Source organism: Micromys minutus, assembly GCF_963924665.1.
Source record: "Micromys minutus genome assembly, chromosome: 1".
Lineage (NCBI taxonomy): Eukaryota > Metazoa > Chordata > Mammalia > Rodentia > Muridae > Micromys > Micromys minutus.
In genome coordinates, this window is record NC_137969.1 from 43,361,077 (window position 1) to 43,387,544 (window position 26,468).

Sequence of the window (26,468 nt, forward strand, 5' to 3'; positions counted from 1 at the left end):
CCTGGGGGACAGTGAAGAATCCATCTGCATTCCCCCGACCTTTATCTCCAGGCCTCCATGAACCTGGAATCTCTCAGGTCTGGCAGCTCAAGGGGGTTCCCAAACAGAGTCAAGGTGTATCCACAGCTCCATTAAGACATGGATCAAGGCAAATGTCAGAATGTTCTAGTCCTCAGTAAGCAGGCCTGGCCTGGGAGCTCCCTGCCTGGGCTGAGAGGTCACTTTCAGACTGGTGATTGGGCCAAAGCGCTCCTTGGGAGACAAAAAGTCTGTGAGGGCCATGCCCATGTCAGTGGGGCAGGCTACCAGGGTGGGTTGCTGGTACTAGCAGGCTGGCCCAAGACCCAGCCCAATCACAGCACCGACTCCTTGGATTCAAGTTCAGGAGCAATGGCCACAGGGCCTGCCAGGTTCTGGTGTGTTACCAGGGGTGATGTCTCCTCCTCAGACTTGGAATTGGGAATGGCTTCCACCTTCACTTCTTGCAGCTCCTGCTCAGCTTTCTTCCCCGCTTTCTGGTTCAGGTGGTTGAGGATCCCGGCTCCCAGGGCATCTCCTTCCACATTTACCACAGTGGTGGTCCGGTCCCTGGTGGAGACAGAAAAAGGCCTGGTGCTATACCCAGAGTCATCAGTGGAGGGCGCTGTCACAAAACAGCTGGCGGCCACAAGGGAGGTTGACTTGTAGTTCTGAGTAAATAGGTATTGTCTGACATGGGAATGACCATGTTAAGGACCCCAAAACCTCAGACCCATGGGGGTGGGAAAGTCAGGTGAGCAAGGTTAAGAAAGGATGGCAAACCTTCCTTCCCTTACTCTGTTTAAGGATGTTGACAGTGTGACACATTTATGGCCTGAAGACTGTCTTACAGAGACTGTTCCATCTGAGGTGAGCTGAACGTGCCTCCATAATTAGCTCTATACCCTAAGGGCTGCATCCCTGATTCTGCCGTATGCGATAACCCTGCCTCCCTGAACTTCCTGGGACTGTGGCTTCTCTGTCAGACTCCGGCCTCCCTGTGCCCATATGCTTGTCTTTTCTTTAGTGTCTGCCCTGTTCCTCATCTCCACCGCGGTCAGGAGCCCCGCTGGCTGTGGCTGTGACACTGGAGGGCATACCTCCAACTGGTCTGCGCTACATTCATTTTCTCTGGAAAGTAATAGATGCTCATTGTAGAAAATGTCAGAAAAGAGAGCAGCTGAAGGTAGCAAGCAAGTCACCCAATCATATCCAACACTTCTGGGACCTGATATGCAAGGTTGTTCCTGCCAGCCATCTTTCCACAGACCTCTGTGACACGCAGTGGCCCCACTATAAAGAGCACTGCGTGTGCATTAGGGAGAAGCAAGAAGACATGCTTTTGTTCTTCTCCTCGGGTTACAGCACAACCCTGCTCCAGTCCTGGGCACCAACAGCACGTGCATTCCATGGCTGTGGACAAGTATGTTGTAGAAAACAGCCCTGCCTTTCTCGCAGCCTACTTAGCACAGGTTAGCTCAGCATCCACCCCAGTCATGGAAACTCAGAGAAGGTCCTGTTGTCATTTTGAAGACAGGGAAAATGGTGTGACCTTCCCCAAGGGCACTGGAGGGCCGAAGCCCACTGGAGTGGCTTGTGTGTCCACAGGCCTCTACTGGGCAGCCAGGAGGGGTGCTATTTCCTCACAGGATGAGCTCCTCTGAGATACATTCTCAGGGCACAGGAGGCAGCTGGAAGGAGGAGACAGATGCTCCCTGACCGGATCTGGTCCTGTCTAGTGCGGGGATGGCGCTCCCTCTGATGAGGTGTCTGAAGTTTAGGAGTCTCTATCAGACATTTTTCCCCATTTCAGGCACCCAAAGCCAGTGTCTCTCTGCCTGTCCGTGACCAGCCCTGCAGGACTGTCTCCTCACCAATGTTTGCTGACTGCTGTCCCACGGGCCCCCTGCTCTCTTTATTGTTCATGACTGGTAAGACTTCTACTATAACAGCAAGACACGCAGATACACAGAAGAGCCTGGCGAAAGGCTCGTTTTCTGTGTTAGCCATATTACCGCCTCGGTCAACTTTCCTACAGAACAGCACTGTTTATACCTGCATGAGGAATCAGAAGGCTCCAGCGACCAATCTCCAGACACTACCGTGTCTGTGAGGAACTGCCCCGGCACCTCCTCGCCTAACTTCTCCTGAGTGCAAGCACAGGGTGTGTGCATGCTCTCCGTGCATAGCAACCATTCCATAGCAACCATTCCGCAGAGATTTGCAGGCCAGATCAACCACTGCTCCAACTACTGACATTCCACTCTGCACGGCCCCTTGAACCTACTGCACACCACAGGCAAGTCCTGGATAGTAGGCTCTCGTACCATGTGTGAATGTTCATGGCCTCCCGTCTGCCATATTGCTCACCGCTCACAGTTAGAAATCTGACTTTGCCAGCTTAGCTACAGATGCCACCCAAGGTAAAGATGGCTTTAGGTGTCTCTGCATGCACCAGGTCTAGTGGAGCATCGAGTTCTCAGGGGCATCACAGACTCTCTTTATTCTAGGGTCTTTGGTATCAGCTACTTACACAATCCAGTCCACAGCCAGGATCAGAGAGAGGTCGTGCGTGGGCAACCCAATGGCCTCCAGGATGATGGCGATGGTGAGGACCCCTCCAGCCGGCACGCCTGCTGCTCCGACACTGGATGCCGTGGCAGTCACTCTGGGGCAGAGCAAAGCAAAGGCAGCCTTGAACACAGAGCATGGAGTGGGTACAGGGAATTACACAGCACTGCAGCCAGGACTGATAAATAACACACACTCCAGGAGCTTGACAGATGATACCCCTTCACAAGTACACTCGGACCTCACACCCTCCAGGTCTGTGCTCACAATAAACCAGCCACTGACCCAAAATACCGAAACCAAACTGTAATGACTGAACATCTATAGATCATTTTTTCTTATTGCCTTAATGGCGCAGTGCATTAACTCCCAGGTTATATCATATTAAGCACATAGGTAATCTAGAAACGGCTTAAAGTATTGAGGAAAATATGTGCAAACTATATACAAGGCACTACTGATAGGGTTTGAACCCGAAATGTCCCCTTCGAGCTGTTTTCAACACTTGGTTCCGAGCTGGCAGCTGTACTTTGAAGGCTGTGGAGTCTTTGGGAGGTGGAGCTTGGCCGTGGCTCACTAGGGTTGGGCTTGAGATTATACCTGTGCCCTGTCCTGACCTGCATCCTCAGCTTCCTGCCTATCACCACATAAACAAAACATCATCCTTCTTGATAGACCAAAATTCCTCTAAACTATGAGCCCCTAGAAACCTTTCATCTTTCAGGCTGTTTCTGCCAAATACTTTGTTCTAGCAATGCAAAAACCAACTATTCCAATTCCCTATTATCCGTTGGGGAAAATGGTCCTGGAACCAAAGCCCCTGTGGCAGAAACTCAGATTGTCGGTTTGATTGAATTGGGCAAGTCCTAGAGGCACGCCTTTGGGTGTGTTTGTGGGGAAGACCCAGCCTAAATGTAGGGAGCACCATCCTACAGCTGAAGGTCTAGACTGCATAAAAACAGAAAAAGGACTAAGCCAACGGAGTGCCAGTCCTCATCTTTCTGTGCCTGGATTGGCCTGGATCGGCCCAGATACAGACAAACAGCCGCCCACCCCCACGCCTTTCCCACAACAACAGACTGTATCCTCTCGGAGTGTAAGCCAGCACGCATCCTTCCTCTCTTAAATTGTTTTCTGTCACGTATTCTGTCCCAGCAGCAATAAAACAAAGACAGCCTCAGGGTGCTGAGAGATGACTATGAGGAATTCTCACTATCCCACCTTTACAAACGAGACACCGAGCGATGCTGTGATTGTCCACCCCCACCCCCTACCCCCGCCCCTGCCAAGGCGATCTCGAACACACGCATCAAAGTTTTAAGCCAGGCCTAACAATGCGCGGAGGAGTAACGGTCTCACAGGATGGTGAAAATCTGTCCTGCGTTCAGGTCCACGTTGTTGAGCTGAGCGATGAACACGGCCGCCACACACTGGAAGATGGCGGCCCCATCCATGTTGACTGTGGCCCCAATGGGAAGGATGAACCTGCTGATCCTCTTGTCCACGCCATTGTTTTCCTCGACGCACTTCATCATAGACGGAAGGGTTGCTGAGCTAGAGATGGACAAAACAACCAAGCATGGATACAGTCCCCAGCCAGGTGAACGCCACTCAGCTTGGACCCGGGAACGCACGGGTACGGCGTCCCAGCCAGTGTCTGGCCGCCTTCCCTCAAAATGAAGAAGGCCAGCCAAGACCTCTCTCAAAGTTTCCCGTGTAACTGTCAAGTCGCACGATTCAAACATGACTCCCAAGGATTCACCTGTTACATTGTTCACGCAGATTCCCCGCAGGACCACAGCTTGCCTCGGTACTCAGTGTTCCCAAGACAACCACTGGCCTCACCTGGCTCCACACCCATTCAGTTGGTCCCCGAGCCCACTCACCTAGAACAGGTCGCAAAAGCCGTTGCAAACGGGGTGAGCAGGCCCAGGAGGAATCTGAATGGGTTTTTCCTCGTCAAGGCAAAATAGACAAGAGGCAGAACAAGTCCTCCATGGATAACGTGACCCAGTATAGATGCAAAGATGTATTTCCCCAGGCTGGTCACGAGCATGAAGATATCCTTCATTTCCACTATCTTGCTTCCGATCAGGAACATGATGCCTATGGGTACATACCTAGGAATAAAAAGACGCTCATCAGGGAGGTGAGGAGACTGGGAGGCACTGAGCCTCCCAGGGACTTTCAACGTGGTCATTTTTGTCCCTATGTTGAGTAACTCTAAACACACACACACAAAAAAGATGGGGTTGGGGGTTGTGATGGTTTGCATATGCCTGGCCCAGGGAGTGGCACTAGTAGAAGGTGTGGCCTTGTTGGAGGAAGTGTGTCACTCTGGGGATGGGCTTGGAGACACTCCTAGCTGCCTGAGGATGCTCAGCTGTTCCTGGTTTCCTCTGGATGAAGATGTATAACTCTCAGCTCCTCATCCACCATACCTGCCTAGAAGGCCATGCTTCTGCCTTGATACTGGACTGAACCTCTGAACCTGTAAGCCAGCCTCAATTAAATGTTTTTATTTATAAGACTTGCCTTGGTCACGGTGTCTGTTCACAACAATAAAACCGTAACTAAGACAGGGGTGAGGGTTTGTTTTTAATCAACAGTTTGTGTGACTGAGAAAAAATGGAGATAATCATCCTCCAGGTGAGTGCTCCCACACACTTAGACGTCCTCCCTCTGGTATACACATGCCTTTCTTTTAGCTTTTCAGCTTCCTGAGTGCTGGACTGAGTGCCATTATACCTGGCTCTGCTTTGTTCCTAACTGATGGACTGCCACCAACTCATGGCAAAGGGCAAGGGACTGAAAGTGAAAGGCTGTGCATGTACGACTATGAGCCTGACTTTTAGCTTTGCTCAGGCTGGTCCTGAGAACTCAGAAATACAAGAATCCCACAGAACTGCCGTGATACGAAGTGAGCAAGGCCCGGGGCCCCGTGAAGTTTTTACATTCTTTGTGGCTTGGAAGACATGATCCCGTGGGAAAAAGTCATTAACAATGATATTCTGGGAAAACTGCCAGAAGAGGAAGACATAAAGGGAGAAAAGGAATAACTTATAGAAACTACAAAGAACAAAAAAGTCAGTTGCTGTAAATTTCATATCAATCTAGTGACGATTCTACAATCGGCGTTTTAACTTATAATTTTTAATTTATAGTTAATAATACCTTCTAGTCCATATTTTACAGGGAGCAGAAGTGTGAGGAGCGTGAAGCCTGGAGCATCAGCCCCTGAGCATCCCGGTGGAGGTGCCCAGTGTGACTGGCTTCTTGAGTTTTCTTTTTGGAGACATTCTCAGCAGTATTAGGAATTTTAAGTCTCATCTTCAGATGAGAATGCATCCCCTCCTGAGGATTAGAACACTACTTTCCGGCCACCATTCCCAAGCCATGATGCCCTCAGACAAGCACCCCCAGTACCTAGATATTCCTGGGCACCTAGAGATACAGGAATGCATTTAAATCTGAGTCTCATTCCACATCATGCCTCTGAGATCTTTTTGTATCGATATTTGGTGTAATTTACCTTTTAACAAAATGATGCTAGGACACACATAAGATTTAGCATCAAAAGATTCATTATATGTAGAGTTGATCTCCATCAAGTGCATTTGAATTGTTGGGCAGCCATTCCCACCACCTAGCCCAGAAGTGTCCCCATCACTCCAGAGTAAAGCTCGGCTCTCGTATACAGCAGTTCCCACCCCACCTGCCCGCTCCCCGAGACAGCCTCGGGAAACTACTGTTGTAACCACACAAAAGCAGAACACACATCCCTGTCTTTCTGTGGCTTGTTTTAGCATCCTAATGTCTTTATGTTGTAGCTATATGTGGTTATGCCATGTTGTGGTACATGTCAGAATATCATGAGTAACACTCCATTTTCTACATACCCTCGTCACACTATTGTGGTCTTGTTATTGTTGGGTTTGAGACAGGGTCAAAAGTAGCCAAGGCTGTTCTTGACCTCCTGATCCTCTGGCCTCTACCTCCCAGAGGGTGGGGATGGGGGTAGAATTACAAGTTTGTGTAGCTTCACAACCTTGTGGTTAGTACTTGCTCAGTGGAAGTACCTGGGGTACTAAGTTCTCATCTTTAGAAACACATGCCTGTGTTCTCCAAATTAGGAATCAAGCCTGCTGATGTGAAGGTGTGCGCAGTTTGGACATTAGGGAACGGTGCTGAAATGTTCTCTGAAGTGGCTTCGCCGACTCCTGTTCCCACCAATAGTCTAGAGGGAAGCCACCAACCCTGCTCCTGCTCAGGGGAGACTTTTGGAGATGTCAGGAAGACAGTTTCACTGTCACAACTTTGAAGGCCAGTCCTAGAGGCCAAAAGTGCCAGGGATATGAATCCTGGTCTCACTCCCATCGACGGAACAACCAACTCGCCACTACTCGATTATCCACTGTGGGAGGCATCCCTTAGGCTGGGTACTGCTGGGGCAGCTTTCCCTTCCGGGAACTGCCCGCTTGCACACCAGCCCACACACTAACAGTGCAAACACGCTGTTTTCAGTCACCAGGACACCAAAGTGGGAGGTGGGAAAGCTGGTCTGCTAGTGCTTGGGAGATTCAGACAGGGGATAAGGAGTTCTAGATCATCCTTGGCTGCAGAGCAAGTTCAAGGCCAGCCTGGGCCACATGAGATGCTGCCTCACAGAACCAAGCCAAGCCAAACATCAGCTCTCCCCTAGTAGAGAGGCACAGATGCAATGAGAGCTGGTTCATGTGATGTTTTTACACTGAGCAAGAGAAACACCACCGACAGGGTCTGGATTTGGCTTATCCATTTCAAATTTCTCCTAAAACCAGTCCAGTTGGTACCTAAGTCATCGGAGAGAGGAAAGTGCCGGGATCATTAGAGGTTGACAATACTTTGTATGTGAAGGAATAAACTAGTGTGTCTGACTGTCTGGTTGGTTGGTTGGTTTCTCGAGACAGGGACTGTCTGTGTAGCCCTGGCTGTGCTAGAACTCTCTTTGTAGAGCAGAACTCAGACCTTGAACCCCACCTGCTTCTGCCTGGGATTAAAGGCATGCACCGCCATGCCCAGCTTCATAAACTCACCTTTAACGACTATTGGATATCACTAGTTTGGATAACAACTAAAATCCAGGGGTCTGCCTAGGTGATGGGTTAGCTAGTTCTTATGTTGATTTGTCCCAGGCTAGCTCAGTCCTTGGGAAGAGAGACTGTTATTGAGAAAATGCCCCCATCTGATTGACCTGCGAGGTAGTGTATTTTCTTGATTGATGATTGATATGGGAAGGCCCAGCTGACTTGGCTAGCACCACCCTGAGGCAGGTGGTCCTGGGTGCTATAAGAAATTATGCAGACTGAGCAGGCCACAAGGACAAGCCAATAAGCAGTACCCCTCCATGACTTTTGACCTCTTCATCAGCTCCTGGCTCCTGGTCCTACCCTGCCTGAGTTCCTGCCCTGACCGAATGTGATGTGAGACTTTAAGCTAAAATAACCCCTTGTTCCCCCCTGTTCTTTTACCACCCTGACCAAGTCAGGTGAAACGCCAGGAAAAGCTTTTAAAATCGGAGGGCTGGAACAAGTCTGATCTCTCAGAGGAAGTTCCTCTGAAGGAGATGGCCAAATGGTTATTTTTTTAGTCAGGACTCAAGCTAATGATTTCTACTGAGCAACTGTTCTTTCATTGATATGACACAAAGAAAAACTTAGAAGCTTTCATAAAAGACCATTTTTACCTAAGCAGGGGGAGCTATGTTTTTCCTTTGTTGCAAAAAGTCACATCAACGATCTCCTTGAAGCCTAAAGTTTATCATTTTAAGATAAAAGAACCGTATTTTATGCAGCAGACAGCAAACTGGACATGGCAAATATATGAGCTGACATGCGAATCCCTACATGGGTCATGGTGATGGGAGGTCAGAGGTCAGTGTGGACACCAAACAGTAACAATGTGCTCCTGGATCTCTGGGAGACCCAGACAAGAAGAGAAGCTACTGTATCATTCTCAAAGATTTAAAACATCATCATTGTGTGTGTGTGAGAGAGAGATATGTGGGTACATGGGAAGGTTGTAAGACAACATTTGAGCATCTGTTTTCTCCTCCCACCGTGGGGTCCAGAGATCAAACTCAGGTTGTCAGGTTTGCTGTCCACTGAGCCATCACCCTGGTCCAGCCAATGCTTTTGGTACCAAGATAGGCTGTGCTTCATCAGCACACACTGGGCACAGGGCCCGGCGTCCCACAGGGTAACCTCGACACCAGGGGCCAGTTAGAAGAAGAGATGGAAGAGTGACACTCACCACATAATCCATGACACCAGCACCATCGTTGCCTCATTGAAGGAATTGAAGAACCGGATGAGCTCTTCCCCCTCGGGGCCTAGCTTCTTTAGAGCCACCCCTAACACCAGGGCGAAAAGGACCAGTCCTAAAATGTTCATCCCTTCCACATCAGTGACAACGGGGATCTGGAGAGCACAAGAGATAGATGGGGTCAAGTTCAACAACAGGTAACATGGCGTTGGAGTGGATCTGCGCAGTGTCTGAAACACTGCAGAACAGTCTAATGTGTTATTAGCCAGGAATGTCTGCTCACACCTGCAGTCATACCACTCAGAGGCTCGGAGAGAGGAGCACTGACTGAGGCTAGCCTGGGCTGTAAAGTAAGGCATTGTCTCAAGAGAACGAAACCAAGCCAGGAAAGCTGGCCGTTAGAACGTTCCCTCGGAGACCCAAGGACCATAACTGCCATTTCCCAAGTCAGTGCATCCTTTGTCTTTCACCATTTGGATCTTGTACTGACCTCCCAGCTGACAAGTCACGAGATTTCAGGAGTCCTGTGGGCTCTCTCCAAGGGTCTTCAGTGAATCACCCATGAAGATGGGTAGACATAGCTGGGAAGACTAAGGAAGGCAGAGGCAGGCCCTTCTCTGTGGCTTTGAGGCCAGCCTGGTCTACAGAACAGTCCTGGAAAGCCAGGGACACAGTGAAAGTCTGCCTTGAAAAACTAAAAGCCAAACGAAGGGGCGGGGAGAAGGAGAGGTGTAGACATAACATAGCCTTTGTTTCCCCAGCAATGCTGAATTCCACGGCTGCGGGCACAGAGTAAACAAGCATCTCATCCGGCCGGCCATGGTCTGGTGGTGGGATTCAGTCCTTAGGAGGCCTAGGCAGCAGGATTCTAGTTCAAGGCCACTGAGACTCCATCTCACAAACAACAAACACACACTGGCTGGGGAGATGGCCCGGTGCTCTTAATGCACATTTACTGAGGATTGGAACTCAGTTCTCAGTATCTACAAGAGACAGCTCACAACCATAGGCGACCCCAACCTCTGGAGGATCTAATACCCTCTTCTAGTTTCCTCAGATGGCTGTACTTAGGCATAGGACCCACACACAGACACATACATATATTTAGAGTAAATAATCAGAGTAAATAAATAAAATAATTCTACACAGCGAAAGAACAAACCTTCACAACGTGATGTATAGGAAACTTGCAACACAGTAAGAACTCCAGATAGCAGCTCCAGTTCTGGGATTAGCTGCCTTCTCTGAACCTCTGCTTTCAACTGATGCTTTTAAAAATTTCCGCTCATTTACCTACTATATGCAAGTGTGTGTGCACACGTGGCACTGCACCCATGTGTCAATGGACACACACTTGAAGTCAGAGAGGACAAAGTGCAGGAGTCAGCTCTCCTTCACCGTGGACCCCACGGATCAAACTTGGGTCATCAGAACCTGCTAGTCAAGTCCCCAGATCCTCAACTAATGTTTAATATAATGTTTTCTGTTAAAAAAAAAAAAAAAAAGGCTGGTGGAGTTTTGAGCCCTTCAGCCTTTGTATGACAAGGCGTGTAGGCCGGGTAGAGGTCAGAGCCACTCTTTCCTCTGAGCCCAGGGCAGTAAGGAATTATTGGGTTGGATTGTTCCCAGGTTCTTCATCCCTTCCAGCTCTGTCATAAAAGCCAGGTCATGGCCCAGTATCTTATAAACAGACCCTTAAATTTACCACAAATATACTCTCAATAGAATTCACTAATTTCCAGGTTAACTGTTCACATCCGAGTGAAAGGTTTGACTCCCGTGAAGCAAACATGTAAAGACCGGTGGGTAGTGGTGCCATTTTCTTCTGATTCATCAGTAAGAAACATCTCAGATCTAACGGGAATGTGGAGGTACAGGGAGACACTCACTGTAACGTCTGCTTTGTTGACTCTAATAAACTTACCGGGAACAGTTCCAGTAGTGACACAGGTAAGGAAGCCCAGCTTCGGGGCCTGAGTGACTTTAGTGACTCAATCTGTGCTTTAGTGTTGTTGTTGTTTTGGGAAAATAGGGTCTCTTGTAGCCCAGGCGAGTCTTGAACTTAAGAAGCTTAAGATGACTTTCACTGATTCAGCTGATTCTACATCCTGGGTGTCAGAGTTACAGGCACGCTTGGTTTTATTGAGTCTTGGGATGAACCGGGGCTTCTGCATGGAAGGCAGTTCTACCAGTGGATTAACATCCCCAGGCGTTCTGTTGTTTGTTTTGTTTTTTGGAGGAGAGATTTATCTTAGTTTACAGTTGCAGATATTTTAAGCTCACCTAGGTAGGGAGCACAGAGCAGACCAGAGACAGGGCTCTGTCTAGGGCGAGCATCACCTGAGTGTGGCACCCAGTGGCTGCTAAATGTCACTGTTTACTGAATTAGTGATTCGATAAAAGGCTAGGTTTGTACCCATGGCAAATGATCACAGGAGATCAAAGCAGGAATGGAGGCGAGTCACGGGTGAGGGCTGTAGCCTCTAGTGTGTCGTTAGACTGGGTTCTCCTGGTTAATTCTGCTAGGAGCATTCCATCCTTGGGGACCAAGGTTAATTCTAGTGTCTTTAAAAAAGAAGCCTAGACTTGGCAAGGCCATACAGTTCCTCTGTCGAAGAGCTAACATTTTTGAATTTATCTGGGAGAGCAGGGGACATCAGCTGGGGGAGACCCGTGGGTCACTAGCACTTCCATTGGGAAAATCAGAACAGTCAGATGCCAAGTTAGACAAAACTTGAAGGTATTACAGAGACAGGTAGATTCTAGGATGCTTGCATTATGTGAGGCTTCAGACAGTCCCAGGTGACCCTCAGCACACCACTTCAAGCCGTTTGCAGTGGGGACCAGACTGTCCCGAGGTTCAAATGGAACGACTCTGTTTAATTGTTTTGAGACAAGATTTCACTGCTTCACTAACTGTCCTGGAACTTACTACTCTGTAGATCAGGCTGGCCTGAAACTCACAGAGGTCCACCTTCTCACGCCTCCCAAGTGCTGGGATTAGAGGCATGTGCCATTATGTCCGGTTTGACTCTGTTTTATATACTTAAAGAACTCAAACTTTCCAAAGTTTGCTGTAAAGTCTAGGAAAACACCATTCTGTCCTAACTTTACCAAGTGTCATTTACCGTTTTAGAAAAGCGTGTTGGGCTAGAGAGATGGCTCAGTGTCAAGAGCATTGGCTATTCTTCCAGAGGGCCTGGGTTCAAGCCCTAGCACCCACATGACAGCTACCAATTGCCCAAAATTCTAGTTCCAGGAAACCCAATGCCCTCTCTTGGCCTCCATAGGCAACTGCATGCATGTAGCACACAGACACATAAGCAGATAAGACATGCATTCATATAATACTTTGGGGGCTGGAGAGATGGCTCAGTGGTAAAGAACACTGAGGTCCCGAGTTCAAATCCCAGCTGGCTCACAACCATCTATAATGAGATCTGATGCCCTCTTCTGGTGTGTCGGAAGACAGCTACAGTGTACATATATATATATATATATATATATATATATATATATATATATATATATATATATATGACAAGACAAAGTACTGAGATTCAAATCTTTGGTACAACACAGCAACCTGAAGATGCAGCTGCAGCATCCTGGGTTATTACACAGATGTGAAAGTATTTACCTAGCACTCCACCCCCACAGTGTGCAGAAAACGTACTAACACTATTAGGCTAACCCTGTCTTACCCTGTTGTTATTCTGAAACAGGCACTTCAGCTCTGTAGCCCTACTTTCAAGCTGACTTGAAACTCAGGCCTCAGCTTCCCGACTGCTGAGGTTATAGGACTCGACAGCACGCACACCTTTGTTACATTTACAGTCTTGGGATTATCCTGTGTTGCCCTGGCTGGCCTGCATCCCTGGGTTCGAGCCATCCTCTGGCCTCAGCTCAAGTAGCTAGAACTACGGCACATACCGCCATGCTCAGCCCACTGTGGCTTTATTTCATGACTTAATTTTATTTTTGAGAGAGAATCTTCTTGTATAGCCTGGGCTACCCTAGGACTCACAATGATTCTCTTGCCTCAGCCTCAGCTGTGCTCTGTCAACACCGGGCCTCATTGTTTTTAAGTTCAAATTTGTTAATTCCAAGTATATGCAAATATCCAAAACCTTTGTTATGTGTTCTGTAACTGCCTACTTGCATGGTGAAATATGTTTGGGCTTATGATGTTATTTTTTTATTTCTTCCATATATCATGTTAGTTTTCTAAAGTTCCATGTGTGGGTTATGCTGAGACACATTTCCACTGCATTTTAGCTAGAAGGGGTGTTATGGCGAGCAGCTTAAAGGACTGTAGAAATTCCTGTGCTCTGCTGTTCGGCTGTGGTATGGAGCAAACCTACCCTGGAGGTTGTAAGTATTCCATCCAGACCCTTCCATTTCCAGCCCTAGTAAGTAGCAGGCACGTTGTGGCTGCCCTTCATTCAGGAAGCTGGTTTGCTTTTCACACACTTCCATAAGCGACCTCCTGAAGAACCTTACCTTCTCTTTGGTCACGTTCCCCGAGCTGGTGTTATAGGTCACCACTGTGTAATCGGTTGCAGACTAATAAAGAGGAAGAAAACCCATCATTAGTGAGCAGGAATAAAGAGCCACCAAAGGCACTAAGGGCATAGCAAGGATACTGCTACTATTCAGTGAGCATCCTGGGCAAGCGTCACTTGGCTGGCCTGATGCTGACCTCTGAGTCCTGCAGAAGTTACATTAACACTCAGGCAGCGAGCTCTTTATAGGCTTTTGGGTTATTTAGGGACTGAGGGAACTGAGAATTTCCATCTGTTCCTTGGGCAATAGGGTAAAGAAGATGCAAACTATTTCCTGCTGACAGTCTGATCCTCCAACAGCTCATGTTTCATATTGTTTAAGAAGTCTGGCACAAATTCCAGAAAGACAAAGTTCGTGACATTTTTTCATTTGCCTATGATGCTCCACTGTGTTCCAGAATGACCCAAGTGTGGCTGCTCTAATCTGGCTTAAAAAGGGACATGAGGCAAGTCACTGTCTTCAGGCCAAGTCTCCCAGGCCTTGGTCCTACTGGTAGCTGAGTAGCCACACACCTTTGCATGGTGTACACCGCATCTCTCTCCCTGCTACGGAGCCCGTGTGGCTACAGAACCGTCAGACAGCCACAGAGAAGTAGAGACCTGAGCACCTGCTTGAGCCCATGTTTCAAGAGCTTTGGTTTCTCTTCAGAGTTTCAGAGAGGCAGTTGTAGTCAGCTGTCCTGCGATTGCGGTGTCAGGAAACCAACCCTGCTCATCCCTTCTGTGACAAGTACCCAAAGGTCTATGTTTTCTTTTTCTCTACTTCACATTGTATATATAAGACACCTCTCCCCACTTTTGGTAGAATATACATAGTACCTTCATAGTCAGAATAAAAGTATTATTTCTGAAAGTTCTATAATGTTTCAGACAGTCTCTAAATAATGGCTTGAAGGAAATTTCTAAATGATGTAAAAGGATCTTGGTGCCCCCTTTCTACATCTTAGAGGGTTTTTTTTTTTTCCTTTGTTTTTTCAACTATGCTTCTATAAAAACTGACACTAATGTTACTAAGTTTTGTTTATAACAAGATCCCTCTGGATTGGTCTGACATGTCTACGGAAACGCTCCTCTGGCTTCTCCCTCTATCTTCTTCATGGAGGACCTCCCCTCCCCCACCCTCTTACTCTCATTATTAATGAAGTTCCTCTCGGGTGTCAAAGGGAAGCGTCTCCTTCCCTCCATGGCCCCATCACTCGACCCTAGCCCATACTGACCATTTTCTGCTCTCCCAACCCCCTTTGAGGCCTGATCATGATTTCACGGCCATTTCTTCCAATAGGCCTCATTCAGGAAGCGTTTGGGGAGGACCTACCCTAGGATGCCTCCTTCCTGTACTTTACCGAACTCTGGTGCATGAGTTCATACAGTCCCCCCACCAAAGCTTCATATAACTGACAAGCATCAGACCTTACCGTAGTGAATGCGGCAACCACAAGATTGGAAGGAAACAGGTTTCTGTGGAAAGAGAAAGCAAGCGTCTTGTCAGGTTGTAGGTTTGTTGCTGTTGTTGTTTTATGTGTGTTTTCAATACTGTGGTTCTATAGCCTGGGGCTCTGCATATAGTAGGCAAGTGTCCTAGCATTGAGATAGGCCCCAGCTCACTCTTTAAACATTAAACAGCCTTGAAACTCACTGTGTAGCAGAGATGACGTTCAGCTGTGGATCCTTCTATGCATCGCTAGCTCTGTTTTGCTTTTGTTTTTAAGATTTACTTTATGTGTGCATGCGTGTGTGCACATACATGTGTACAGACACACCAGTAGAGGTCAAACAAGGGTGCTGGATCCTGTAGGGCTGTAGTTACAGTTGAATCCTCTGACGTGGGTGCTGGGAAATGAAGGGTAGTCCTCTATGAGAGTGATAAGCATCCCAACTGTGGAGCCATTTCTCCAGCCTCGGGGATTTTTCACTTAATGTTGAAACAAGGTCTTCCTCTGCAGCCCCAGCTGCCTTCAAACCTTCCTCCTTCAGCTCCCAAGTGCTGGCATTAATAATTGTACACCTGCTTAACCAGCGGACCTGGATGTTTTTACAATAATTGAGATCCATTTATAGAACTGGGAGATCTTGGAGGGGGTGGTACCAGGGTCCTGGCAAGTTCAACAAAATCTATACAACTAACTTGCTCAAAGCCTATAGAGTCCCTGCTCGGTATGACAATAGCCTCATTCATTCACAGCTGGAGCCTGGACGGACTCCAACCAAGAGAGTTTGTTTTGTCTTTTCACACCTTGAAGGCACCTTCCAGGAATACAGCTACTATGTAAATTGAGGGATAACAGTCTGTTTTGTTTTGAAAGTTTCCAAGGGTCACTCATCTTGATAAGAAATTGCAGCACCAAAGGCAAATTAAAAGCTTGGAGTCCTTCCTTTCACACTTACTCTGCCCTCAATTCCATAGCTCTGCCTTCCTCCTCCTCCCTGTGCACCATCGTGTCTAACCAGCAGTAATTTTAAGCCAGAAACAAGGATCCAACCTCTTTTAGAGAATTTACATATTTTAAAGACTTATTTACTTGTGTGTGTGTACATGTATGCGTGTGTACACATATGAGTGTGTACATGATCCCTCCAGTGCTTGTACAAATGGACACTGTGTGGTTTTGCATGAAGCCAGATGTTGATGGAAGTCAGGGGATCTCCTCAATCTCTCACCACCTTATTTTTGTAGGACAAAGTTTCCCACCGTCTCAGGAGCAAGCAAATCCCAGCAATCCCATCTCTCCTCAGAGCTGGCGTTAAAGGCTTATGTAGAATGCCTCTTTTGTTCCATGGGTGCTGAGAACCAAACTTTGGTCCTCTGGATACGCAGCAGTCACTTAGCCACTCTATCCATCGATAGAGCCCTGCATTTAAATATTAAAGCACATTTTAGAAGGCTGGAGAGATGGCTTAGCTCTTAGTTAAGAGCACTGATTGTTCTTCCAGAGGACCACATTTAATTCTCTGCCCCCACATGGCAGTTCACAAACTTCTGTAATTTGCACATCAATATACATAAAATAAACACATTTTATTGAAATAGTTCCTTTTATCTTTTAGATTAATAAAGTCATTGTGGTGTCTTGAAATATATGTATCGGAATGGATTTATGTTTGGACAAAAGCATTTTTTTTTTTTTTTAATTTTTAAAAAGGCAACAGGGGTTTGGAAAAATGGCTCAGTTAGTAATGTGCTTTTGGCTCAAGCATGAGGACCTAAAATAAATCCCAGGGACCTACAGGAATTTGAGTGTGAGATACCAGTACTGGGAATCCTGAGGCTGAAGGAGCCAGGAGTAGTAGTGCTCAGCCCTTGGGAGGCAGAGGCAGGTGGATCTCTGTGAGTTGAAGGCCATCCCAGTCTACATAGTAAGTTCCAGCATAGCCAAGGCTACACAGAGGGATCCTGTCTCAAAACAAACCCAAACGAACAAAACACAAAACACGATTAAAGAGGAAGATGCCTAGCTTTGATCTCTGGGATTCATGTACTTCACAGGCAAGCACACACACCCACCCACCCACCCACACACATACACACACACATTAAACAAACAAATGAGTTTTCAGAAAACCAACTGAGTCTAAAATCCATTCATGCAAATATTTTTATTGATGTCTTCTTTTTCTTCTTCTCCTCTTCCTCCTCCCTTTCCTCCTCCTTCTTCAAGACAACTCACTATATAGATTAGGCTAATCTTGAACTCACAGAGATCCACCTGCCTCTTTCTCCCAAGTGCTGGGAATATCCTCTTTGGAGCAAGGCTCTGTGTATAATGCTGTCCTTGATTTATAGAATATCATACACCCTAGCTATATACTTCTAGCAGGAACAGCAGATGTAAGAAATAAAGGCCCAGGGTCTTCCACTACATGGATCGCTGTGCTGGACTTTCCACCAATTCCTGCTCCTGTGGGCAAGTTGAGCTGCTGAATTCATCATGAACTGGGCAGGATCTAGGAGAGATGAGCCCCTGGTCATTCCTTTCAGGGATTAACTTGATTTGACTAACTGAGGTGGAAAGACACAGCCTAAAAGTGGGTGGAATCATTCCCTGGGCTTGGGTTTCTAGGGTGACTAGAAAAAGAAAGTGAGTTTAACTCCTCTGTGGCTCTGCTCTGTTTTCTGATGCAGCTACAATGTGCCCAGCTGCTCCAAGATTCTCTCACCTTGATGGACTGACTATACCTTGAACTGTGAGCCAAAATAAACCTTTTCTCCTGCAAGCTGCTTTTTTGTTAGGGTATTTTATTACACCATTAGGAAAAGAAGGTAAGACAGGTTGTTCAGCCAGCAAGCAAACCTACACACACACACACACACACACACACACAGAATATATGGTGTTGGAGTTCTGGAATAGGCAGGTATGGTGACCCAGTGGCGGACAGTCTACAATAGCCTCCTGGTGGTCATTATCACATAATCTCCCTCCTTGAGGTGATGGCTTCTGACTTGCTTGAAATTGGTACAATGCACCAAAAGCGATGAATGGGTTATTCCTTCCGTGGTTTGGTCACCTAAAATTGTAGCTTTCCTGTCTAGTTAGCATACTCTCCAGTCAATCCTTCTGGGCTTACACACTTAGATAAAGGAAACAACTATTCCGGAAAGCCCCACTTGATGAGGGACTGAGGTGGCCACCAGTCAACAGCGGAGTAGGAACCATGGCTCCAAGTCAAAACCTCAGCAAGCTAAATTCTGCCAATAGCCACATGACCTCCAAAGTAAGTCTCCACTTGATGAGCTTTCAGATGAGAGGCAGCCAAGGCCTTGACTGCTGTCCTCTAACAGAAACTGAATGCCAAGATTCCCGCCTCACAGATCTCCAGGATTATACCTGCGTGGGGAGTTTAACTGCTGTATTGCAGTCATTTGGTGCTAGACAGCTAATATACAAGCCAATGGTATAAATAAGTGTTTAGAACTTTCTCTGTGCTCCCAGGGGACAGCCAGCATACGCAGCCTCCCCACAGGCTTATGTAGCCTGAATTGGTTTGGGCATCCTTAAGAGCAACCAGCAAGTATACACCTGCACTGGAGCAGAAAATGAGATTCTTAGCAGGATTAACTGTTAAAAATCGTGAGTTCTGATCATAGGCATATTTTCTACGTGGACTGGGGCTGAAGCTCAGTTGACAGCATGTGTGAACTGGATTTGGTCCCCAGCCCCATTTAAACAGGGCTCACACCTATAGCCGAGTCCCTAGGGGGTGAGGGCAGAGGACTGAAAGTTGAAAGTCATCTCTGGCTATAGAGTACATTTAGGACTAGCCTGGGCTTCATAAAAATCCCATTTTACTTTTAGCTTTTGAAAGATAAACTGCTGATCTATCTGTGAAAGCAATATATTTCCCTCCCTTCCATTACAGAACAACTTCCTATCCCATCTCTGTGTGACTAGGGCTGGCATCTCCTGTTTGCTAGTCTCCTCAGGAGCAGAAAGAGATCCTGTGCCAACCTTCCCTGGCTTTACCTACTACTTGCCAATTCTCAGTTCCCAGACCCAGCTGGCCAGAGGGTTCTCCTGTAAGGTCAGGGAAGTTATGGGAACTGCCAAGATAGAAAGCTTCCACCTTCTGTCTGACTAGTTTCATGTCAACTTGGCACAAGCTAGACCGCGGTTCTTGACATTTCGGTCCAAACACCTTTGGGGATTGAATAACACTTTCACGGGTGGGGGTTGCCTAAGACCACTGGAAAACACAGATATTAATGTTACAAAACTACAGTTATGAAGTAGCCTAACTGTGTGGTTGGGGGTCACCACAACATGAAAAGAAGGGTCACAGCATCAGGAGGGTTGCAAACCACTTAGGTAGAGGCATCTGAAAGGAAGGAACCACAATTAATCTAGCTGTAGAGTATTTTCTTAATTAGGGCTTGATGGGGGAGGGCCCAGACCACTGTAGGTGGTGCTAACCCTGGGCTGGTGGTCCAGGAAACTCTTCCATGGCCTCTGCCCCTAGGTTCCTACACTGTTTGAGTCCCTGTCCTGAATTCCTTCAAAGATAAACAGTGATCTGAAGCATAAGCCAAATAAACCCTCTCCTCCCAAAGGTGCTTCATCCCAGCCCTAGAAGATTGATTAGGAAAACCTTCCCTGCAGGAAATGAATTGTCCTGCAAATGCTTCCGGGTTAGCTGCATCCTGGGTGGGTATGAGGACTTCCACTCACAGCTTAGAAATAGACCCTCTTACAAGTACAGCCCTTGGTTGAAATCCTTTTCTGCCCTGCCTGATCTCTTAATCATGAGCCCTAATCCTGGATCCTAATAGACTTCGTTTTAAGACTGTCAGTGAGAGTCAACATAAAACAAAGGGGTATAAACAATACCACAGGCAAAAAAACAAAAACAAAAAAAAAAGGTAACGTTCAAAAGAATATGCTGTCCTTTGGCCATCCAAGATAAAGCTAAAACCCACTCACCATGATTCAGCACTTCTACACCCAGATGTCTGCCCAAGAAAAACAAAACTATGTATCTGCAGGACGATCTGTATGCATGACAGCACTATTCATAAAGGCTCCTGGTACCATGCCAATGGCAGATGAGTAAGTAGACTAACACGGTGCAGCACCCGTTGGCAATAAAGGTACCAACAGCAGCACAGAGCATCTCAGTAGCACTGTCTCAGCAAAATAAATAAATAAATAAATAAATAAATAATTAAATAAATAAATGAATAAGCACAGCAAGATGACACTCCAGCAAACCAAACCAGTGGCTTAACAAAAAGAAAGAAAGAAAGAGGGGGGAGGGAGGATGGAAGGAAGGAAGAAAGAAGGAAGGAAGGAAGGAAGGAAGAGAGAGAGAGAGAGAGAGAGAAAGAAAGAAAGCCAGCTTCCCAAGGCCCCAGTGAAGGGTGGGAAACACTGAGAACAGACGTGGTGAGGACAACTTTGGCAGTAGTTACGAGAGCTCATGTCTCAAAGTTCATAAACTGTATGCTCACCATGAGTGCTTTTCATTGCATATAAACCATACCTTTCAGCAGTCAAATAAAAAAAAAAGATGAAGAAAAAAGAAAGGAAGTGTAGGAGGACCAGGAATTCAAAGTCATCCTGGGCTACATTGGGCCCCACCTTAAGCAAACTTAGAAAGGTACAGTGACAACTGCCAAACAGATTCAAAACACATACACGCAACAGGATGACCAAACTGAGCTCACAACACAGATCTCAAGCCCTCGGGAGGTGTGCTAGCTTCCTCGCCGCTTCGAGTCAACGTGAAGGGAGGGGTTATTTACTGATTCCAAGGTTTCTAAGGCTCAGTGAACCATCGCAGTGAGCTACTTGAGTGGCCGCAGATGGGGAACATGGAAGAGGTCCAGGATGGGACATGATACAACTCCTTAGAACACTGTCTGCAGCGTCCACACTCCCAGCGCCCTAACAGCCCATTCAGATTTTGAGTCCCATTGCTTACGTCAGAAACCTCACGGTCTGGAAACTCATCTATGGAGACTCACTCACAGCCACACTTAGAAGCACGCCTCACTAATTTCCTAGGTTTTTCTTAATCCGATTAAGTTGACAGTCAAGATTAGCCATCACAGGACTCACCTAAAACTTCTTTCATTCTGCGCCCTAGGTGCTGCAGACCCGGGGTTGGAGGGCCTCCCCTGGCTGGCTCCCAGGGCCAGGATGCAGGGGGAAAGATTTTCCAACACAGATGCTTCTCTTAGCCTGAACACTCCTGCACTCCAGCAAGGGCTGCTTGCCAGGCAAGAAGTTTTATTTCTTTAAATCTTTGTCTCTAAGCACTTCCCCTTAGTTGGCTCTCAACACAAAGGACACCGAGCTGGAAGAGATTCTGGAGGTGATTTTTCACCTTCCCAAGGCCCAGATCCATGAAGCCTCTTTGTGCGTAACCTAGACAAGCCCTGTCCAAGAGAAGTATTTGTACAGTGGTGGCTGTGGCTTCTGAGCACTTTCAGAGGCAGGCAGGCATAGCTTTGCAATCTGGGACTCCACTCGCTTTGGGCTATGCACACTTCCATCTTCTACCAATGCACCTGACAACCTAGGCCCTTCACCTGCTTAACCTGTGCACACACACTCCTCTGAACGACACACCCAGCAATCTGTTAGCAACCTAAGTCCCTCTCCACTTTCATCAGGCTACAGCACATTCCACCATAAACAATGGATTAAGTTTCTCTTCCCTTCAATGAACATAAACAGGGTCTATTCAAATATATTCTCAATATATCCTGTAGGAGGGTAAGAGGCTCAATCTTTCTAGAACTAGCTTGTGCGCACTAGCATTAAGACAAACTGTGTCCTCTGCATGAACTTTTAGGGTAAAACTGCTTCCCATTTTATATCTAATTGGGAATACATATGATTACAATTAGATACACTATAGAAAAGAATATGCACAGTGAACAAAGGTATAAATACCATTATCCATCATAACCCCCAACACCATCCATCAATGTCAATCAAAAGACTGTCAGTTAAAACAGAACCACCCACGATATGCAACTTACCAAGCGAATACTTCAAACTCCTCCTTTTATTTATTGTTTTACATGCATGAGTTTTTGTCTGTATGTGTGTGTGCATGTATGTGCACTATATGTGTGCCTAGTGCCTAAAAAGTCTAGAAGTTGTTGGCTCCTCTGGATCCGGGGTTACAGACGGCTGGAGCTTACCATCCAGATGCTGGAACTAGACTCAGGAACTCTTCAAGAGTTCAACATGTGCCCTGAACTGCTGAGCTATCTTTTCAGTATTCCCTTCTTTCTCTTGAATCCCACCAAAGGATTCCTCACACAGTAGCTGGGGCCTGGCTGTACGGAGAGTACATATTTAACCTCATTCGTGTGGCAACGTCATTCCTGACAGCACATTTTCTTTCTGACTGCTATTAACTCTTAGCTCTTGAATAAAGTTTCCTTGCCATTTTGAAGATCAGTATAAGCCTTTATATTAGATCCTCAAATGATCGCCAATCACCCAGAAACACCTGGACACTACAACCAGCTAAAGTACAACTGAGGAAAGGAAAAGTTTTACATACTTTTAAAGTAAACTTATTATTCTATTTTGACACAGGGTCTCATATATCCCAGGCTAGCCTCTGACTATGTAGCTAATGATGGCCTAGAACTTTTGCTCTTCCCAAGTGTAAGGACCACAGGCAAGTGCTTCTGCATCTCCTTCATGCAGTGCTGGGTCAACCCAGGACTTTGTGCATCCCAGGCAGCCCTCTAACTGGCTCCAACATCATTTAAATAACTACATATGACCAGTGTATATCCCTGCTTCGAAGTACACACATACTGTTCTGAGACCTGCAGTACCAGACAGTCCTTCTGCATAAGGTGTTTCTTGTTTTTTCACACAGCCAGTCTTCCTGCCTCTGCCTTCCAAGGGCTGGGGTCACAGGCGTGCACCATTATGTCCAGCTGTTGTTTCTAACCCTGGGACCTAACTCTTCCTCATATCCAGCTTTACGTCCATCTCTTCTTTCTGTTGTTTGATCCTAATTTACCAGAATCAAAGAACGCCATCTGCATTAGACCAAAGCATTTCACACGTGAGCTGGCCACAAATCAACTTACTGGCTTTATCAGCATTTCAGAAGCGATCATGTATCATATTTAAAACGAGTTGTTGTAACTTGCTAAGATTTGCAAACGCAGGCCCAAGGAGTGTATATGTGCAGATGCTATAATATAAAAAGTATCTCTTACTATGGGCCAAAGTGAAAACACAAAAGTACTGAATGTGCTGTTCAATCCAGAGATTCAGTCCCTCAGGCTAAATGTGGAGAGAGTGAATGGACACGCCCTCTCAGTGCAGAAACTCATCTCTTGGATACAGGACGGAAATAGGCAAACAGGTGTGAGGCTTATCTGGACTGGCAAATGACCCAGACCCAACAGCTCAGTGTGAAAAACTTCAAAAAAAAACTTTCTTTTGTGCACATCTGGTGCTGTTTGTCCTTCTGATCTATTGTCGTGGGGGGAGTGGTCCCTGTTCCATATAAGAATATAAAATAGTGAACGTTTGCTCTTCGTTTGTTGTTGTTGCTTCAGAAGCATTCTCTTTTATTTAAGTTCAAACATTTTTTATTTAACTAAGTGTGCAGGAACTTCAAAGACTCCAGAACAGGATAAGGCATAGTATGTATACCTGCTAAGTATTTATCCACCGGGTGTTTATTGTTCCAGAGCTAGTTAACAAAGATTTTTCCTTTCAGATCTTGGTACCCCCTGTAAGGATGGAAGCTGAGGAAGGACAGGGGTGGCAGGCTTGCACGGCTGGGGCTGTTTGTGGCATTGTGTATGTGTGTGAGGCCCACCTGAGCTAGCTCTAGGACAGCCAGGGTCAGAATGTGAAATCTCATTTTTAAGAAAAACAAAAAGCAGAAAAGAAAACAATTGACCTAAAGACTCCCTTGACCCAGGGAGCATTTCCAGGTGGCTTAGGCCTGTTTCCTGTCAGAAGCTACTCGGAGCAGATACAGAAATACTTTCCTTCACTTAAGTGCTTCACCCAAATGCCCGGCTGAAGGAGTGGGCACTGACCTGGCTTAGTTAGTTCCTCTTCTTGGTTCCTCTTTTGGCTCTCAGCACACATTTCTGAGACAGTGGCATAAGCGTGCCAGACAAGCCCTCTGCCCTTAAAACATAAACCCTGCCCTTGGTTAAGATTTCACCAGTAGCTCAGGCTGGTCTCAAACAGGGGATGCTCTCTAGCTCTGCCTCCTGAGTGTCTGAAATGCCCTCATCCCTATTCTTTGCCTAAGTGTCCTGGGTTGGAAGCAGAATTGTATCCCCTGGCCTGACTTGTCAGGAACTGCCAGGTCAAGTGCAGCTAGCTGGTGGAAGTGTTAGAGAATACTATTCCACCCTAACAGCCAGGGAAAGCTCCTCTAGGGAGATGTGACAAGGGTTGCCCTAGTCGCTGAGAAGTCATACTTACACCGAACCTTGAGCCAAGGCACTGGGTCAGAGCTAAGGGGACTTGGGTCTAAAAACATGGCCATTAAACAGTGCTGAAGGCCATCGAGTGGTTCTCACTCCTCCCACCCCTAAGTACCGGTCAGTTCCTTTTTCAGAGATGGAAGAACACCATTAAGGCCCCGTGTTACCAACAGAGAGGCACAGACAGATCCCATTTGGGCCACAGATGGCCCCACAAAAAGAATCCTGAAGCCCCGCATTTGTCTTCTCTCCCTGAGGGAGCTAAACTGAAGCCCCGCATTTGTCTTCTCTCGTGCTCTGGGATCCAGTGAACTTCTCCCTCTCCGAACGTACCTACAGTTATTTCTCAATTCTTAAAACTCTCGGACTACCAAGCTGCCTGGCAGGCACCAAAGCCCACAGTCCCATCGAAGTCCCCGTAGGCTACCTCCACTTGCAGGAACTTTTGGTCTTTTTCAGCAGATTTTTTTGCCCCCAATACTGTGCCTAGGGTTTCTAGTTTTGCTTTAGATGAACAAACTCTTTAAGTGGCAGACAGCTGTCACATTTTCCACATGAAATGAAGACGGGAGAAAGACAAGTCACTCTCCCAGAGTTCTCTGGTTTTCACCACCTCAGTAATGAGGAGCTTTGCCCAGTGACTCAAGACAAAACATACCACTAAGGCTCAGAAAGCTGCAAGGCGAGCCAGCCGAACTCCTCATTCAGACAAACCTGGTTAGATTAGTAAACGCCTGCAGACTGCTGTTTCCCCATCTGTGAACTTTGGATTAGTGTAGAGATGGGGGGGGGGGGTGAAGCTTTGAAAACTGCTCTCTGCCATCTCAGGGGATGAAATACAACTCCCGAGTGGAAAAAAAGACAACAACAAAACAAGCAAAGAGAAGTAAAGGTGTGTTTCTCCACCCTCTGGATCTCACGCCTTTCTGTAAAGAAGCAACTCTAGGCAGAGGTCTTGACCAAGAACGTCCACGAACTGTCCCGAGCCTGAGAGGCAGTCACGTAGCTGGGTAACAGGCTCCACATAACTAACTCCAGGTTTATTATTCTTGGACACATCCGCAATTCTGCAGAAAATTGCCAACTTCCCTCACAGCCCAAAGGCTGAATCAGAGAAAACCTCAGACTACAAGCTGGATAGCTCCTCAGGCAAAAGTCACTCAATGCCCTAGAAGCTTTGGGGTGATGTGGGGAAGAAAATTTTTTTATCAAGTCATGGAAACAGTTCAAAACAAACAAACAAACAAACAAACAAAACTGAGAGCACCCAGTGTGAAAATGAGGAGGCATATTCTTAACATCCCCACCTAATGAAAAGCCGTTTCCAGCCCAAAGCCGTGGCCTCCGATCTTTAAAGGTGTGGCCAGCACGTAGCCCAGACGTAATTTTGATATTTAGTGTTAAAGGCTAATAGTAACTGAATTAACTCTAGGTGATATGAGTGCACGTGGCGTCTCCCGACTAGCCTTTGGCGGGGTGGAGAGAATTACCTGAGTAAATCGAGGAAAGAGTCCACTGTCTCTTTGGAGACTGGAGGGGGTCCTGAGTTCTCCAGCCCCAGGCTGCTGGACTGGAGGGTCTGCGCGCCTGCCCCTGGCTTTATGATGAACGCCAGAGCAACGGCGAGCGCAGAGGCGCTCAGCGTGGTGAGGCCGAAGTAAGCAACAGCGATGCCACCCAGACGCCCGAGGGAGCTGGCGTCCAGGGAGGCGGCGCCCGACACAAGGCTGCAAACCACCAGCGGTAGGATGATCATGCGCAGCATGCGGAGCAGCATCTCGCCGGGGAAGGCCAGGTAAATGATCTGCGTGCGGGTGAGCTGCAGCCCGCGCAGCGCCGCGCCCATACCGGCGCCCACCAACACCCCCGACACGGTGAACAGCACCAGCGCGTTGCGCCGAAAAAAGCTAGCACAGCGCTGCGCTTTGCCCGTCGCCGTCTCGGGCGTTCTGGGCCCGGCCCCAGGCTCAGCCTGGGTGCCATCGAGGTAGCCATTGGTCTCGCCGCTCTTCTCCATGTCGCTGCCCGCCGCTTTAAGCGGCAGCACGCGAGGAAGTTGGACTCGGAGAAAAGACCGGTTTCCA

The 26,468-nt window shown here is 47.2% G+C and overlaps 1 protein-coding gene across 1 annotated transcript; it reads right to left on the reverse strand.

Annotated features, from left to right (window-relative positions):
• Window positions 1-353: 353 nt before the first annotated feature.
• SLC1A4 (solute carrier family 1 member 4) lies at window positions 354-26,451 on the reverse strand (the record flags this gene model as incomplete). The annotated part of the gene is made up of 8 exons (XM_080919325.1): window positions 25,875-26,451; window positions 14,873-14,915; window positions 13,396-13,458; window positions 8,881-9,047; window positions 4,476-4,709; window positions 3,949-4,143; window positions 2,552-2,686; window positions 354-588 (listed from the first exon to the last, which is right to left on the reverse strand). The coding sequence occupies exons 1-8, from the start codon at window positions 26,399-26,401 to the stop codon at window positions 354-356; spliced, it is 1,599 nt and encodes a 532-aa protein (XP_080775451.1). The 5' UTR covers window positions 26,402-26,451.
• Window positions 26,452-26,468: the final 17 nt, after the last annotated feature.